At 30.8% G+C, this 17,795-nt stretch overlaps 1 protein-coding gene across 1 annotated transcript; it reads right to left on the reverse strand.

The window, feature by feature from the left end:
- Positions 1-2,832: 2,832 nt before the first annotated feature.
- Positions 2,833-7,566, reverse strand: LOC107870307 (dnaJ protein homolog 2). Its single transcript, XM_016716797.2, has 7 exons — positions 7,388-7,566; positions 6,999-7,167; positions 5,059-5,221; positions 4,826-4,967; positions 4,460-4,733; positions 4,172-4,370; positions 2,833-3,422 (listed from the first exon to the last, which is right to left on the reverse strand). Exons 2-7 carry the CDS (start codon positions 7,146-7,148, stop codon positions 3,097-3,099), a joined length of 1,254 nt encoding a protein of 417 aa, XP_016572283.1. The 5' UTR covers positions 7,149-7,167; positions 7,388-7,566; the 3' UTR covers positions 2,833-3,096.
- Between the last annotated feature and the right edge of the window lie 10,229 nt (positions 7,567-17,795).

Genomic DNA, 17,795 nt, shown 5'->3' on the forward strand with positions numbered 1-17,795 from the left:
TCTCAATGTCGTCATTTTCACTTTCACTATCAGACTCGTCTTCAAACTCATCGTCACTGTTCAAATCACTAGCATTTGCCAAAGCAGAAACATCAAAATCATACGCTAAACCAGCCTGCTGCTCATCGTCCCTAGTGTATAGCACAATAACCCGATCATTCTGGTCGCAAGTGTATAGGTGTATGACTATCCACTACAAAAACGCGTGCTAAGGGACCAATTTCTAGAACCTTGTTAAGATCCCTTATAAATCTCTTCAAAACTGGAAACGGGGTAACAGGCTGCACGCATATCTAACAGAATCAGATTCAAGAACATGTCCTATTATCTTGAGGGTACAGAGTGAATCAACGTCAGAAGTTGAGGGGAAAACTGGCAGTGGTGAAGTAGAAGCTGAATCCCGCAACCGGGTGTAAAATGATTCAATACTTTCTTCTCTCACCATAATTTCACAAAATTCTTTCTAGCCCGCGCCGCAGTTTAAATTGCAATAAACAAAAAACTATCAGATCTGGCATATTTTGAAGTGCTAGAGCAGATATGACATTGATAGGAGCATTTTTGGTGAAAGGAAATTCTATGGTCTTGCCATTAATGGTCAGCGGGATAGAAGCAGAGAGACAACAGAGGAGGGGAGGGAGGCACGCCTGTACAAGCGTTATTGCTAGTCCTACATATTGAGGAATACTTATTTCTTTGTTGATTAAACCATCATCTATATGATACTGATATGTATTGACAGTTGTTTTGAGTCAGAGTTTCAAACTCACGACTCTACAATCGTTATTGCTTGTCCTACGTATTGAGGAATATTCGTTTCAAAACCATGTTGAATTTAATCGTTGCACGTTTTCTCCTTGACTAGATCATCATATATACTGTTACGTATGTATACCGACATGTGCTGGCACTTGTTCGAGAAAATGTTTGCACGCCTCTATAAGTGTTATTGCTAGTCCTACGTACGTATTGAGGAATAATTATTTCAAAACTGCACGTTTCCTTGTTGACTAAATCATCATATATACTGTTACATATATATACTGACATTGTTCGAGTCAAAGTTTTGGACTCTCTCAAAATGTTTGCATGCCTCTACAAGTGTTGTTGCTAGACCTTCTGAAAGGATACTTGCTGGAGCAACTTAACGAGTTATGGTTCATCCTAGTAATCAATTGCGAAAACTCAAAAATTCACTATTTTTCAGTAGAAGCCTATTTTCACGCAAATTGTTTCGAGACTGAAAAAAAAGAAGCAATTTTTTGCACAACTTGCTCGTAGTACAGATTCCACTTGTATATCATATTTGGCCGAAGAAGCATCAGACAAGTTGGAGAGCTTACCTTCTCGAGACTCCATGGATCAAGATCTGCTTCTATTTTATGGTCAAAACCGATCTACTTTAATATATCATATGAATGTAGAAAAAGCGACTAATTTAAATGAGATAGAAACATCTCTTTTCCATTTCTATTTATCCAATTCATATCTTTGTTTCGTGTGTTCCTCGAAGGAATTCGATTTCAGAATACCACCTAAATAACTACGTTTAGGGGTGTGCAAAAATCAAACCAATCGATAAATCAAACCGATAAAAATGTTATTGATTTATTGTTATTGGGTGAATGATTTTTTAATGGTTTTATAAAAAAATTTATTGGGTTTTTGGTTCGATTTGATTTTTTCTTATTGGGCTATTGGGTAAACCGATAACCCAATAAGAATATAAATATATATATTTCAATTATACAAACTCTTAATTTCTCCTTACAACATTTAGTCATGTAGGATTTTTGGTGGCAACTAAGATTCAATTTTTTTCATGTTAGTTACTATTATTTCTATTTTATAAGTATTTTCTTATCGATTAAACCAAAAATCGAATCGTTAAGGACTAAAAATTGATAAACTGAAAATCGATAAAAAAATATCTTATTAGTTTAGCATATTTAAAAACCAAAAACCGATAAACCGAACCGATAATATATAAACCAAACCGACCGATGCACACCCTTAACTACGGTCAGAGAGTTAAATAAATCGAAAAGAAAAGAGTCTGAGGTTGCTCAACAGAAAGCTAACACTCTTGGGGGTTGTTTGGTTGGGAATGTAATTATACTGGAATTAGTTTTGGTGGAATAAATTATGATGTGATAAGTTATACTAAGATTAGTTGTATTGAGACTATTTTTTATTGAGTGTTTGATTTATTGTATTTAAAATAATATGCATGATTTGTTTTATTGAGTTATATATATATATATATATATATGATAATCTAAAAATTTGGAGGGCAATTGTACCCTTTTCTAATTTTATCTCAAGAATAAATAATGATGGGATTGTTATCCCACCAAATGGGTGAATAACTTATCCCAATACTATTTATTAATCCCAGAATAATATCCCAAATATTGCCAACCAAATACGCATTAAAATTTTTATCCTGAAATTATTATTTTATCCCGAAATTATTTGGTTTTTTACCTTACACCAAAGGACCCTTAAAATAGGAGAGAGTGAAGTAAGACTGATGCAACATAAGTCTAAGAACATTGATGAGAGAGCTGCATATGGAAAAATAATCATGATACTACTACCATTAGTAAAATAGGACAGCCCGAGCATAAAATCTCCCGCTATACATGGTATCCGAGGAAAAACTAGAGCACAAAGATCCATTGTACGCAATCTGACCCTACATTTCTACAAGAGGTTATTTCGATGGCTTAAACCCGTCGTCCTCCTGATCACACATGACGACAACTTTACCAATTACACCAACGCTCCCCTTCTTACCCTTTATATCAGTCTAGACGTGATACTCAAGAATTGAATTAAGTTGTAAATCAAAACAACTAGCAATGATCTTTCACCAGCACTCTTACAATTTGTCAATAACAAAATTTTGCTTACAGTACACTAGCATAAATAAAATTCCAAAGGCATAGCAATCTATCTCCCCACTAGAAACAATGTTGTTCCTGGCTGTCACTTCTTACCATCCCTATTAGAAAAACAACAATACCTGGGCTTGATACTTCCCCTTGACGGAATGAACTCCTGTTATCTACCACGAGTGTGTCCATTGTCAAATTACTGTTGTGCGCATTGCACTCTCTGGGCACCACCATGCATATCGTCATCATCTTCTTCATATGCCTCTTGGGCCTGTTGCTGCTGCTTCCTGCGCATTTCCTCTTCAATGTTGACATCATGCAAGGTGGTCTCCTCGCACTCATCCAATTCCATATCGGTCGCTTGTGTTTTGGGTTTTTGGGGCAGCACTGCTTCAAGATTCTTGCACAACTCTGGGGTTAATGCGTCCGGGAAGTCCACAGTGAAGTGAATGTACAGTTTACCTCTCATGAACGAGCTCTGGTACAGCGGCATTCCTTCATCATTTATGCCCTTGAACTGATCTATGGTGCCAAAAACAGAAATTACACAATATCAGCAAACATAAATAGATAACTACCAGTAGAGAAACACCAACCATAGGATACTCTCCCCACCCCCACCCCTGCTCCCCCCCAGTGATATGTGTATCAGCAAGAAGACCGTTTAACCATGAGCAAGAGACGATCATCTAGAGGCATATACTTATCAAAGCATGCTTACCATGTAAACACAGAGAAACTGAGGTATAGCATAAGACAACAAAAGTAGACTAAGCATGCACATTTGTTAAGTTTTTTTTTTTCTAAAAAAAAAAAAGGAAATAAAAGGAACACAGAGAATTCAAAAACATGATAATGGTCTAGTTACCAGCTTGAGGGCTCAAAGAAAAGCATATTATAAAAAGGGCAGTGTGTTGCACTAAGCTCCCGCTATGCGTGGATAGTGGGGTCCGGGAAAGGACCAGACCACAAGGATCCGTAGTACGCAGCCTTAACCTTGCATTTCTGCAAGAGGCTGTTCTACGAATCAAACACGTGACCTCCTGGTCACATGGCTGCAACTTAACCAGTTACGCCAAGACTCCCCCCCTTCAAAGAAAAGCATACAAATGCAAGGAAATTTATTAGTATTCATATCAAAGATATTAAAAGTTAACACTGAAAGCACATGCCAGGACAAAAAAGACTATATAAGCGCTTCCAATACCTCAAAAATAATACTGGTACGAATATCAGAACTAAAAGCCCATTATTAAGTTTCTTTGGCTTACCAGGCTTGATAACTTCTCCAGGTTGGGACTTAATCATCAGCTGTCTATTGTCTAAGTGAGTCAAGACAAACTGAAAACCACATAGAGCCTCAGTCAAGGTCAAGGTGTGTTCTACAAAGAGATCATCTCCCTTTCGCTTAAACTTGGGATGTTCCTTCTGTTGCAAGATACAAACTATGTCGCCGGTGATAGTGTCAGGCTGCAACAGAATACAAGCAATGTTAAAGATCGACAAAGCTTAGGCCATTAAGAAACAAAATATTTCAAACACTTTGTTGCATATCTTACCGCCTCATCAGCCTCTCCCGGGAATGTTATCTTTTGTCCATTCTGCATACCCTTGTCCACAACAACTTCCAATACCTTCTTCTCCTGCACAACCTTCTGACCCTTGCACTGTGGGCACCTATCTTTATCATTGATTTTCTCACCAGTGCCCTTACACTCATTACAGGGGTGCTGCATCTGCTGAATCATGGGGCCAAGTTGTCTGATCGTAACTTTCATTCCTTTCCCTTGACATCCCGAACATTTCATTGAAGCACCTGATTTAGACCCCACTCTGGAAATACAGATATAGCACCATTTCAGCAGGGAACTTAACAAAACAGCAGTAGATTATGCCAATAATAAATAACCACATTGCATACTCACCCCTTGCACTTTGTGCACAAGACATTGCGAGATAGTGATAGCTTCTTTGATGTTCCATTGTAGAGATCCTCCAAAGAAACCTTGAGAGAGTGGACAACATCCTCCCCTCTCCTTTGCCGTCTTCCTCTGCTGCTTCCACCACCTGTACATCAAAATAATCCACATCCATGAGAAATTGGAGATGCATCAAAGAAATCAGTAACTTCAATTAAAAACATGCTTCGGAAGCATACCACCAAATGCGCTTCCACCAAAGAAAGACTGGAATATGTCAAACGGGTCGTGTCCACCACTTCTATCCATTCCTTCCTTGAGCGCATCTTCACCGTACTGATCATAAATCTCACGTTTCTCTGGATCACTCAAAACATCATAGGCTTGGGCAATCTCTTTGAACTGAAATATAAAATTTAAAATAGAACAATTTGAGTACTGCACCGCAGGCATCGCAATTACCGCACAACCAGAAACATAATCAACACTAAACGCAACAATTACAGCTATTATTTTGACACTGAAGTACACGTTACTAATGATTAAAAATGTAATCGGGCCAGCTAATCATGAGTTCCAAGAGCCGGTTAACTGCATTTAAGTATCTAATACATAATACCTAACATCGAAAAAGTTGAGGTGAAACTCAAGATACCGAGGTTCCAATGACATGATAGGCCATGCAACACTAGAACATTTAACTAAACTTCTTTGGTTAAGCGTATAAATAAGAACTAAGAAAATCCATCCTTTCTTTCCTTCAGAGATCAGATTCTTTATACCCAGCCCACTCCTGGAGAGACCAACAGTGGGCTCCCTTTGAATCCCATATAACTTGAACGTCCAACATACCACATAGAAGAAATGGTGACTCACAAACTAAGTCAACCCCAGAAGACATCATATTAAAACTCCTATTGAACAGTCGCAAGACCAACTTAGGGTAACTTTCTGATAATGTATGTGTCTAGGCATCTATTACCTTCCACTAGCGGTGACCACCACCAGTAGCGAAGCCAGGAATTTACTAGAGGATTCACGAAATACTAAAATGGCATCATTCGTACTAAAACTGGTGACTTGAAACAACTTTTGAGTCCCCATTATCACTACATTAGAATCTTCCTTTACGTCAAGGGGGTCAGAGGATCTCAACAGTTTATATATAAACCAAAACAAATCATTTTTACTATATTTATCCAATTTGCACCACATAACTGAGCCCCTTTCCTCTTTACTAGCTCTGTCCCTATCGACCAGCATAGGTATCTGCCTCTACATTTCCCTCAAAAAAAATTTACTTAATGTACAAATTATTAATTCAGAACGCAGTAAACGCAAAATGACTAAAATCCTGACACCCTAAAGCTTCAAATCCTAGCTCCGCCTCTGCGTAGTATCCCACAGGTCATTCCTGATTCACCAAACAGTATCAACCTTCCCCTAGAATAGATTTTCTAACTTATAAACAAAACCTAGAACAAAAATTAAGAGGGATCATAGATAAACAGCCAACAAATACCAAAAGACGGATCCGTATACAAAGATAAACAAGAAGTCCCAAAAGGGGTCACAAAATTAGCAAATCCTAAACCAAAAGGTTCAAAACAAACCCATAAATGAAATAAACTTATTCAATATAGTAACTCGAAAGCACTAACATCCTGAAACCAAAAGGCTTCAAATCCCAACTCCACCTCTAACTGGTATCCCACAAGCCATTCCAGCTTCATTATCCGTATCAAACTTCCACTTCCTATCTTGCCCGTAGAATTAATTTCCTAAGATCTAAAATAAAACCCAGACCAGAAACTAAGAGAGAGCTCAAGTAATCAACAAAAACCTAAAAAAGGACTGATCTTTATACAAAAATAAACTACAAATCTCCCAAACGGGGTCATAAAATTAGCAAATCCATAAACAAAAAACAGAACAAACAAATTACAAACAAAAAGAACACAACAAACAAATCACAAAATAAAAAAAAAACTGATCCTTACCTAATCTGGCCACAAAAGTAGCAAATACAAACACAAAAAAATTGCAAAAATTGACAAAAAACAGCGAAACAACAACAACAACAACAATCTCCAAAAAGGGTTATAAAATTAGTAAATACACACCCAAAAACCAAGTAAACACAGCAAAAAAATACAATAAATAGCAAAAAAGTTAGTACTTTTTCAGGATCACCACCCTTATCAGGATGATTCTTGATAGCAAGTTTACGATAAGCTTTCTTAAGATCATCTTGTGTAGCAGTCTTAGCTACTCCCAAGATCTCATAGTACTTGTTGTTATCACTCTTCTTTGGTGCTCTCCCAAACATATTTCAATTCTTTTCTCACCTGCAAAATCACAAATTCAAATTCACTTACAACAACAACAACAACAACAACAACAATGGTATACCCTCGAAAGGATAAAGTATACACACACCTTACCACGCTGTTTTCAAAAACAAAAATTAAACAATAACAACAACATTCCAACTAAACTATATAATAGAGAGATTGTTTTCGATAAACTAAAATATAACAAGATCCTTTTTGGGAATTGTGTACGTACCAATTGGAAGACTAGGTCTTTTTGATGTGCTAGAGATGGAAGAGGGAGGGAGGAGAGGGGATCTTGTGGTTTTTATATGAAAGAAAAAGAATTTGGACGGCTGAGATTTGTTGTTAGATAGGTTCTAGAATGTTTCAACTTTGTGTTACAATCTAACAATAACCTAGTACTTCCTCTCTTCTAATTGACTAAGGTGGATACGGTGTCAGCACGGATTCAACACTATAAATATTTTTTAATATTAAAATTTGATATTAATGAGATACAAATATAAATGTATATTGATTTAATCAAATATTATTAATTCTGATATATAAATGACTTATAATAATTAATTAAGAGTAATATAGTAAAAAATAATATTAATTCTAATAAATAAACGATTTATAATAATTAATTAGGGTAATATAGTAAATCACGGAACAATTAGAGGTAATATAGACAAACATGTCATCTATTTTTTAATTAAATATTATTAATTTTTTAATATATAAATGACTTATAATAATTAATTAGGATGATATAGTAAAATCAAGGTTAAAGTAGTTGAAACAAACGTCATAAATATCTATTTTTAATTAAATATTATTAATTTTAATATATAAATGACTTATACTAATTAATTAGGGGTAATATAATAAAAAAAATATTAATTCTAATATATCAATGACTTATAATAATTAATTAGGGGTAATATATAAATCATGGAGCAATTAAGGGTAATATAGTAAATGATAGGGGTAATATAGTAATTTAATTTTTTGAATAAAATTTTGTTAATTTTTTAATACATAAATGACTTATAATAATTAATTAGGGATGATATAGTAAAATCACAGTTAAATCAGCTGAAACAAACATTATAAATATCTATTTTTTTAATTAAATATTATTAATTTTATATAAATGACTTATAATAATTAATTAGAGGTAATATAATAAAAAAATATTATTAATTCTAATATATAAATGACTTGTAATAATTAATTAGGAATAATATAATAAATCATGGAACAATTAGGGTGTAATATAGTAAATAATGAGGGTAAAAAAGTAAATCCACGAAGAGGTGGTTTATTTTATCATGATTTATGTTGCACCGATAAAATTTTGAGAGTTGAATAAAACTTTTATCTATTTTAAAAAAAAAATATTTTAACTTGTTAATTATTGTGATTTATAATAATTTTTACGTAATTATCAAATAATATATTTACTCCTTGTGTCCCAATTTATGTGGCTTCGATACAATTTTGAGAGTCAATTAAATTTTTATATACCTTTTAAATATTTTAAGTTTTTTTTTTCTTTTGTCTCAATTTATGTGGCATTACTAAAATAATAAGAGTCAATAAAATTTCTACGTGTCTTTTAAAAATTTTAAGTTATTAATTATTGTGATTTGTGGTAATAAATTAGTTTTGAATGTGATAGATAATTAAATAAATAAAAAAATTACTTTCAATATGTAGTTATAGTTAATTAATATAAATTAATAGAATATATTAAATATTTAAATTATTATGATAAAACAATAGAATTATTATAAACTGGAACATGATATGTAATTAAGTGAAAGTAGTTGGATTTTTTGGTAATTACATGAGGTGGTCGAAACCACCTCTTCTGTATAATAGAAAAATGTGATGTGATATCATCATTAAATTTTATAGGCTTAATATGTGATTAGTATTTTACAAAAAAAGATTAAACGAAAATAGCATAAATATACACCTTAATTTATTATATATACACAAATATTCACCCTTATAGTTATAGAAATTTTAACTAATTATTTATCTTCATTGGATTTATTGGGAGCTAATTATGTATCTCGATAGATTCAAAATCGAAAAAAATATATTGAGATCTAATTATGTATTTTCATTGGCTGTATTATGTATCTCGACAGACTCAACATTGGAAAAAAATATCGGGTGTTAATTATGTATCTTTACAAAGAAAAATATATTGTTGGATGTATCGGGAGCTAATTATGTATCTCGACAGACTCGGAATTGAAATTTCAATAATTATGCAAAATGTTGAGATTTCTATAATTAATCTCCAAGTTGTCGAAATTTATGTTATTTCCCCATCTTTTTATATATAATTGTAGTGTCTAGGCTAGCTTTCATGAACCTCGATTAAATTCGGAATAGGATCTATCATTCCTATATATTTCATTGATAACATTCCCTTGAGATATTACTGCAAATTGTGTTTGTGTTTATTGTTATCTCTAATGAAAAATATAGCTCCATAAGCAAAAGTTTCTGTCGTTAGGGGTGTTCATGGTTTGGTTAAGAATCAAATTGAATCGCAATTCAAATCAAATCCATTTAAAAAATCGATAACATTTGATTTGATTTGATTATGGTTCTACTAAAAATAAAATCAACAAAATAACTGAACCGAACCGAACCGATAAATTATATATATAAATTTTATACTTACTTGAATTTATGATATTAGTTTTTTCATAAATATTCTTTTAATCGTTAATTTGATTTTAGTTTACCTCTTTCATATGCACTACAACACTTTTAAGTTTTAAATTTTAAGTACTTATTAAAAACTATACCCAAACGCAACACTTTAAATTAATTGTCTATATGTGGTGTGGTATATTATCGATTTTAAATTTTCTTTGCTAACACATCCATTAATCTTCAATGCCTTGCCTCTTTAATTTCGAAGGGTTACCCATGCTATTTAAAACTGTATCTTAATCCTATGGGTGTTAGAAATGTGATATGGATTAAGCTCTGCAATTATGCAACTTAAACATGCTAAGATATTGAAATAACATTAAATAAAATAATAGAAAATTCATATATATTCATCGTGTGATAGTAAAGAAAAATTTGATGATTCCTAATATTCATTTAAAATAATCGTTTTATGTCTCCTCAATTTTACCATTAAATATTTATCATTAGCTAGCTAAAAATTAAAAAATTAAATTAAATTAAACAAAATCAATGATTTTTATTTTATTTGGTTATAGAAATTTAAAAATCGACTAAATTGATTTGATTTTAACTTTAATAAAAAATCGATTCAAATCGAACCATGAATGCTCCCACCTGTCATGATGAACCCTGTGATATACTGATGACGGATATATAATATAGCTTGAATAGTGAAATTTTGTGCAATCGTGGTGGATATATAATGAAGCTTGGGTAGTGAAGTCTCGTGCTATGAATGAATAAACAGATAAAATGTACATATGAACTATCAAAAAAATAATAACCCCTAAAAAAGCTAGAACAAGGCCTAATTGAAAGGGATAGTTGTACCTCTCACCAGTATTAGAAATTTGATAACTTTCTCTAACATGATTATGAGATCTAGAAAGAATCATCTAGTGTTTTTATTCTGTTGAATTTGAACTCGAGACCTTGACCATTAGGCCACACTAGGGGTGACAAATGAGCTGGTTAGGCCAAATTTAGACAGGTCAAAATGGGCTAAAGCAACAAATGAGTCATTGCCCAACCCACCCAAAATATAGATGGGCTAAGATGGGTTGGGCCAAGATGGATTAAACAATGAATTATAGTTTAACCCATCATTGAACAATTATTATAACAACAATTTAGGTTGGAATTATATTTTATGTTTTTTTTTTATATTTATATTTATATTGTTATAATTATTATTTTCAAGTAAAAATAAAGAAAACTAAAAAATGCAATAAAATTATTCACAACACAACCTATCCCGTATCTTAAATGTTTAATTTCGATCCACCATTTAAAATCATCACACCAAAAAAGTAAATTATAATGCTCTTCTTGATATTAGTTTTCTCCTTGATTAACTGGGCATAAGGACTATACTATTTTTTAAACTTGACTTTATGTTTTAATTCTTAATATCTTCTATGTAATTTATTTTTAAACCTCTTGTATGCAAATTAAAAGAATTTAGGGGGTTGGGGTTGGGGGAACGGAATAGGAAAAGTGGGTGGGATAAGAAAAAAAATTATTTTTTTTGGGATGGGGGGAGGTGGAGGTGGGTGAGTTTAAAAAGTTAATTTCTCTTTTAAAAAATAAATTTTTAAAAATATTTAGCTTTTTTTTTGGTGGGTGGGTGGGTCCGGGATGATGTAAGACAAAAATATTTTTTTCATTACAAAAAATATTTATTACAACAACTTTTTCAAAAAGGAAAAAAAAATATGATTGAAACAGCTAAAAAAAATTAAAAATATTAAAAGTGAGACTATAAGTACTAGGTTTAAACATCTTTATGGGTCAAAGTTGAGCATCACTGTGAGCCCATTTGAGTTGATGAATTATAGTGGGCTTACTTGGACCGACTTAAAGCAACCCATCTTCAAAATTACTTTAGCCCAGCCCATCAAAACATGGGCGAATTGGGCGGATCAAATGGGTTTGGGCTAGTTTTGCCACCTCTAGGCCACACATAAGTGTAATATTTTTGTACAACATTGCAGTATTTAAACTTATTTTGATACTCCACTTAAATATTCGAACTAATCATGTTTTAATTGAACATTTTAATTTCTATTAAAGTATTTCAATTAGACCTTTTCAATTTAGTTTTTGGAAAAAAATTATGTATGTTGTTCTGATTCATCTATTTAGTTAAGTTAATTATATAAAATATGTCAATTTTTTTAATTATGTGTATTTGCCTTAATAAATCGTAAAACTTATAATAAACAAATAAAATATGCTTAATTTTTTTCAAATTTTTTATTGAAAGAGTCTAGAAATTAAAGTATTCAATTGAAATAAAATTTAATTCGAGTGTGTAAATAAAATATGCTAATTTTAACGTGTCGGCCATATACTAAAGCCAACTTTATAATAGTAAACAAAATTTAAACTCAATACAATAAATTATTTCATAAAAAAATACAATAAAAAGTTTAAAATTAAAATATTTGTATGGAACAATGTAAGGTTTGAAGATTAACAAATAAATTGGGGTTGTGGGATTAAGAAGTCTCAAGCTAGAGGACAACTTTTTCAAACTAAGAAAAAAAAATCTAAAGGGGTTGTAAAAAAAATTTATGTGGGTGTTTGGTCATGTAAAGTAAAAAGAAATAAAATTATTAGGATTTTCAAAGTTAAAGTTATGTTTGGCCATACTTTTTACAAAAAATATTTAGAATTTAAATATACTTTTTCTAAAAATGGTTCATACCCCTTCATCATTCAATTTCCAAAGACTAACAAAATCATTTAATCTGACTAATTTACCTCAAATATATAATCATTTTTTTTTTCTAAGAATGTAATATCGCAAAATAGTTAATTACAATATGTCATATACTGCATTACTATTATTTATAAACGTGAAGAAGTAGACACCTCTTCGTTACGTGCCTTTTTCTTCCGTGATTTTACTGAATTACCCCTAAATAATTATTATATATCATTTACATATTTAAAAATTAATAATATTTAATAATATAAGATAAAATAGACATTTATAACATATTTGCTTCAACTGTTTCAATCGTAATTTTACTATATCACCCCTAATTAATAATATTTAGTAAAAAATAAAATAGAAATAAAATAATAAAGTAACTATTAATGTTTTAAATTACTTGACATCTTATATGAAGCCCATTTAATTTTTTTTTTTTAAATATTTTTAATACCAATTTGTTATATCACTTCTAATTAGTTATTATGACACATTTAATACATGTCTGATTCACCACATCGTGATATTTGGTTGGATCTTATGTATTAAAAAATTAATCATGTTTGATAAAAAAAGAAAATTAGACATTTATGACATGTTTGCTCCAGCTGATTCAATCGTAATTTTATTATATCACCCCTAATTAATTATTATAACTCATCTAAGTATTAAAATTTTAATAATATTAAATAAAAAAAATAGACCTAAATTAACTCTTGTTGTTTTAAATTAACTTGACATCTTATATAAGATTCACTTAAATTTTTTCACAAGTATTTTTGTAGCAATTTTGCTATATCACTTCTAATTAGTTATTATAAGTCATTTAAGACATGTCTGTTTCGTTACTTCAATCGTGGTATATGATTGACTTTCGAAATTATCTCAGTGTCACTTAAATTAGAATTAAAGAAAAAGTATTATAAATTACAATAGTTAAAAAAGTTAAACTATTTTAAAATATAATTGACTATTAATGCCACAACAATTTTGATAAGGAGAATATTATATATTACAATACCTAACAACTTAAAATAGTAAATTACAGTACAATGCCCAAAAAAGTATTATAAATTGCAATAATTAATAAATTAAATTATCTAAAAGCATATTAAAAATATAATTGATTATCTAAATTTTATTTATATCACATAAATTGAGATAAAAAAATAACATATATTAGGCCCATGCTAGCATGAGCCGGTGGACATCTAGTCTAATAAGAGCTACCACATACTACTATAAATATTTTTTCATAATATTTGGTTGTTTGAATTTATTTTTCTTAAAAAAGACATGTAATATAATTTAAATGGGGATGTTTTATAATAAAAAAGAACTTAGGGTAAATTTGAAAAAGAAAAAATATAGTGAAAGTGAAAACATGATTCAGGTGTTTTTCAAATTGCAAATATAACTACATGTTATATTTAAATTTTTCTATGGTCAAATGATGATTTTCAAATAAAGATTTTTTTTTTTGAAGAAAAAAAGTGAATTTTTTTTATGACAAAACGAATTTGAGCATGTTTTTTTTTTTTTTTTTGCTCATAACTAATAATGATAATTGATTTTTTTAGAACTTCTCTACCGTCCTACTCTGGGGGTGGGTGCGTTGGGTAAATTTATTTGTGTGCAATAGCTTATAAATTATATTGGAGAAGTAAATCACACTAGACAAATCAAGTGCAATGAGCTCGATTGAGAATGATTTGACATGAGGACCCGAAACTTTGGTCTTCCCTCATGAGATACCACCACTGCACCAGCTCAATTGCAAGCTTGACTGAAAAAGCGCTAGCAGAGATAATGAATCTCTAATTTTTCTTATGAGATATCACCTGTTGCGCCAACTCAATCACCCTTTACGAATTTAATTTGTCTTTTAATTAATATATAGTAGTTTGATTATTTGGTTTATTTACTATAAGTTGTGTAGAGGCTTTTGTTATGTTTCACTGGGGCAGGTTAGTGATAGTTGGAGGTAAGCAACATGTAGTGAAATAAGCTAAATATATACTAATTGTTTTACTAAAGTTGTCATTAATTTGTAGTAGTCCAATCTAATATCTTTGTATTGTCGTTTTTGAGTTGTATTTTTTTATTCTACTTATTACGTATAATATTTTGTGAATTCTCTTTGTGAAACAATTTACTTCAAATTATAGAGGCTCGAATCTTGATTTTGAATCGGATGGTTTGAATCTTAATTTGTATTTAAACTTGATTGCTGGTGTGCTTGAACTTGTAGCTTGAATTCGGTGGTTTGTTTGATCTTGATTTATATTCGAACTTGATTGCTTGTGTGTTTGAACTTGTTGTTTGAGTCCAGTGATTTATTTGATACTTGACTTGTTTTTGAACTTGATTGCTTGCGTGCTTGAACTTGTAGCTTCTAGAGAAATCTGGGACCTTTGATCCACAACTCTTTATGGCTTCTTAGCCATATGAGATTTTTGGTCTATTTCTGAATTATGAAAGCCATTTTTATAGCTGTACAATGGAGGAGTTGTGATGAGTACATACATCTTTCGGCCAATCAAATTAAAGTGATATGACGATATTTGATTGGTCGGAACATGTCACTTTTACACAAAGCGCATTTTCATCGACCTTTGATTTCAGTAGGGATGTTGCATCATTTTGATATGAAGTATGATTCTGTTGGCTCCTTCGCTTAACTTGTATGTCATGTCATTTGACACATAACATCAAATTGAGCCTCTAGAATAAGATGACACCTTGAATTTGACAAAGCGAATTCAAATAAAGATGAACTAGTCCAACAAAAAACGTATTTTGATTAAGTTCGTATTATTCGACTTAAATAATTAATCTATAATAATTATTTGAACTAATATTATCTTGAATATAATTTCAATAAAACTTTTATGATTACATGGGTCTTTGATTTTTGCCCCTTTTGAAGCATGGTGATTTTTGACATAAAAAAATGCATATATTTTTTTATTTCACATTATTTCTACTAGGAAAAAGACTCAAATATGCCATTAAACTATAAAAAATGACTCATTTATCTCATCAGTTAAAAATTTAGCTCATTCATGTCATCGCCGTTGCAAAATCAGCTCATCCATGCCATTACTTTTTAACAGCAGTTTTTAAGAACAGCTTTGCCACATGGCCTTTCATTAAAGGTTCATATCGTTAATTAAAAGAAGGAAAAGGCTCAAATATATCATTGAAATATCAGAAATGGCTCATTTATGCCATCAGTTAAAAGTTTGACTCATTCATGCCATCGTCGCTACAAAATTAGCTCACCCGTGTCATTATTTTTTAATGGTGGATTTTCAAAAACAGTTTTGCCATGTAGCCTTTTATTAGAGGTCCACGTCATTAATTAAAATAAATCAATATTAATTTTAAAATATCTTAGATCCATTAAAAAGAACCGATTCATTTACTATAACCCGACCCAAATCCATTGAAGTATTTTTTTTCCCTATAACAACTATTTTTTTGATCAGAAAAAATAGTTATTAATGTATATCCTTTGGCTGTTTCTAGTTGATTCTAAATCATTATAAATGTTACACTTAACAAAAACCTCAAAAATTCAGTCCTACAGTAGTTGATTAGTTGTAATTACACTGGCTTCAATATATTCTCTGAAGTTGCAAGAAAAGAAGCCAATGAACGATTAGGGCGGGCAAGAAAAAGAAGGAGGCGTACCAATAGAACTTCTCCATTCTCCCATACGAATTAAGGGAGCATACATTGTTGAAAAATTATTTTCAAATAATAGCTTAAAAGAAGTGTGCTATCACAATTATCCCGTCATGTATATGAGATAACTTATCCCATCATTATGATATAAATAGTGGAATAAATAATTCAAATACTAACTAATTTCAAATATTTTAAAATTAATATTGGTTTGTTTTAATTAATGACATGGACTTTTAATAAAAGACTACGTGGCAAAGCTATTTTTAAAAATCCTTTATTAAAAAGTAATGGCATGGGTGAGCTGGTTTTGTAATGGCAATGACATGCATGAATGAGCCGAAATTTTAACTGATGACATAAATGAATTATTTCTGATAGTTCAATGGCATATTTGATCCTTTTTCTATATTTTAATTAATGTCGTAGACCTCTAATAAAAGGCCACGTGACAAAACTGTTTTTGCAGACAATCGTTAAAAAGTAATGGTATAGATGAGCTGATTTTGTAACGGCGATAGCATCAATGAGTTGATCTTTTAACTGATGACATCAATGAGCTATTTCTAATAGTTCAATGACATATTTGATCCTTTTCCCTTTTTACTGCAGTAATTAAGCAGAAACGCATAGACAAGCATGTTTTATTGTCAAAACACTACCAATAGTATAACAAAATTTGTTTTAACCATCTAAATACATCACAACTAACTAGTGATATTGTACCAATACATGTATCATTAAAAATTGAAGTGGGATGAATAAGATTCTTTATGTTTAATCGAAAGTTTTGAATTTAAACTCTAAAAATTAAAAAGAAAAAAAATTATAGTAATAGAAAGTGTGCCCCCATAATGAAAGTCTGATGCAACGAAATTCAAATTAATCGAGTATCAAAAAATATCAAACATCTCATGAAAACCCCAGAAGGAAAACTATATGACATTGTTGCACCCATGATTAAACACACAAAAAGATAAAAATCAAGGGGTTGAAGTATAATCTGTTATGTGTTCATCATTTAATTAAGTAGGTAAGAAATGTAGCTAGCAAGATTTTTATTTTACTTTTGTTTTATACAACTCAATTAAAAAATTTCAGTGTATGAACAAATAGCACTTCAAATTTTTAATTGTCCAACTTGGACAGTAAATGATAAGTATATAAGTGTTTACCTAAGTGCGCATTAATTTTTTATAAATTCAATTTTATATTTTCACGATCGATGTAATTGATCATGTTTCACTTCACGTGGCTACTCCACTAACCAGACGTCAGGTGAAAAATTAGGAAAAAAAATTCCTATTCTCATATACCTTATTCTAGAATGAAATAGTTCCAACTGATTAATTTTTCACTTTACGTGACTCTATTATTTTTCTTCTAGAGTGTGTGTGCATATATGTACATGACATATATAGTTATTATTCCTAAAATAGCTCACATCCTACCATGTCTACCTAAAGAATAGGAAATTAAAACACAATCTCAACTACCTTGATAAGACCATCACCTTTTCTTTTTT

This window comes from Capsicum annuum, chromosome 5 (genome assembly GCF_002878395.1).
Source record: "Capsicum annuum cultivar UCD-10X-F1 chromosome 5, UCD10Xv1.1, whole genome shotgun sequence".
Taxonomy (NCBI): Eukaryota; Viridiplantae; Streptophyta; class Magnoliopsida; order Solanales; family Solanaceae; genus Capsicum; species Capsicum annuum.

Bases quoted from the DNA above. Each gene is read 5' to 3' on its own strand.
- LOC107870307 (XM_016716797.2), bottom strand. From the start codon at position 7,148: ATGTTTGGGAGAGCACCAAAGAAGAGTGATAACAACAAGTACTATGAG. The intron at 4,968-5,058 runs GTATGCTTCCGA...TTTGATGTACAG, and splicing joins TGGTGGAAGCGCATTTGGTG to GTGGTGGAAGCAGCAGAGGA. The intron at 4,371-4,459 runs GTAAGATATGCA...ATTCTGTTGCAG, and splicing joins CGGGAGAGGCTGATGAGGCG to CCTGACACTATCACCGGCGA.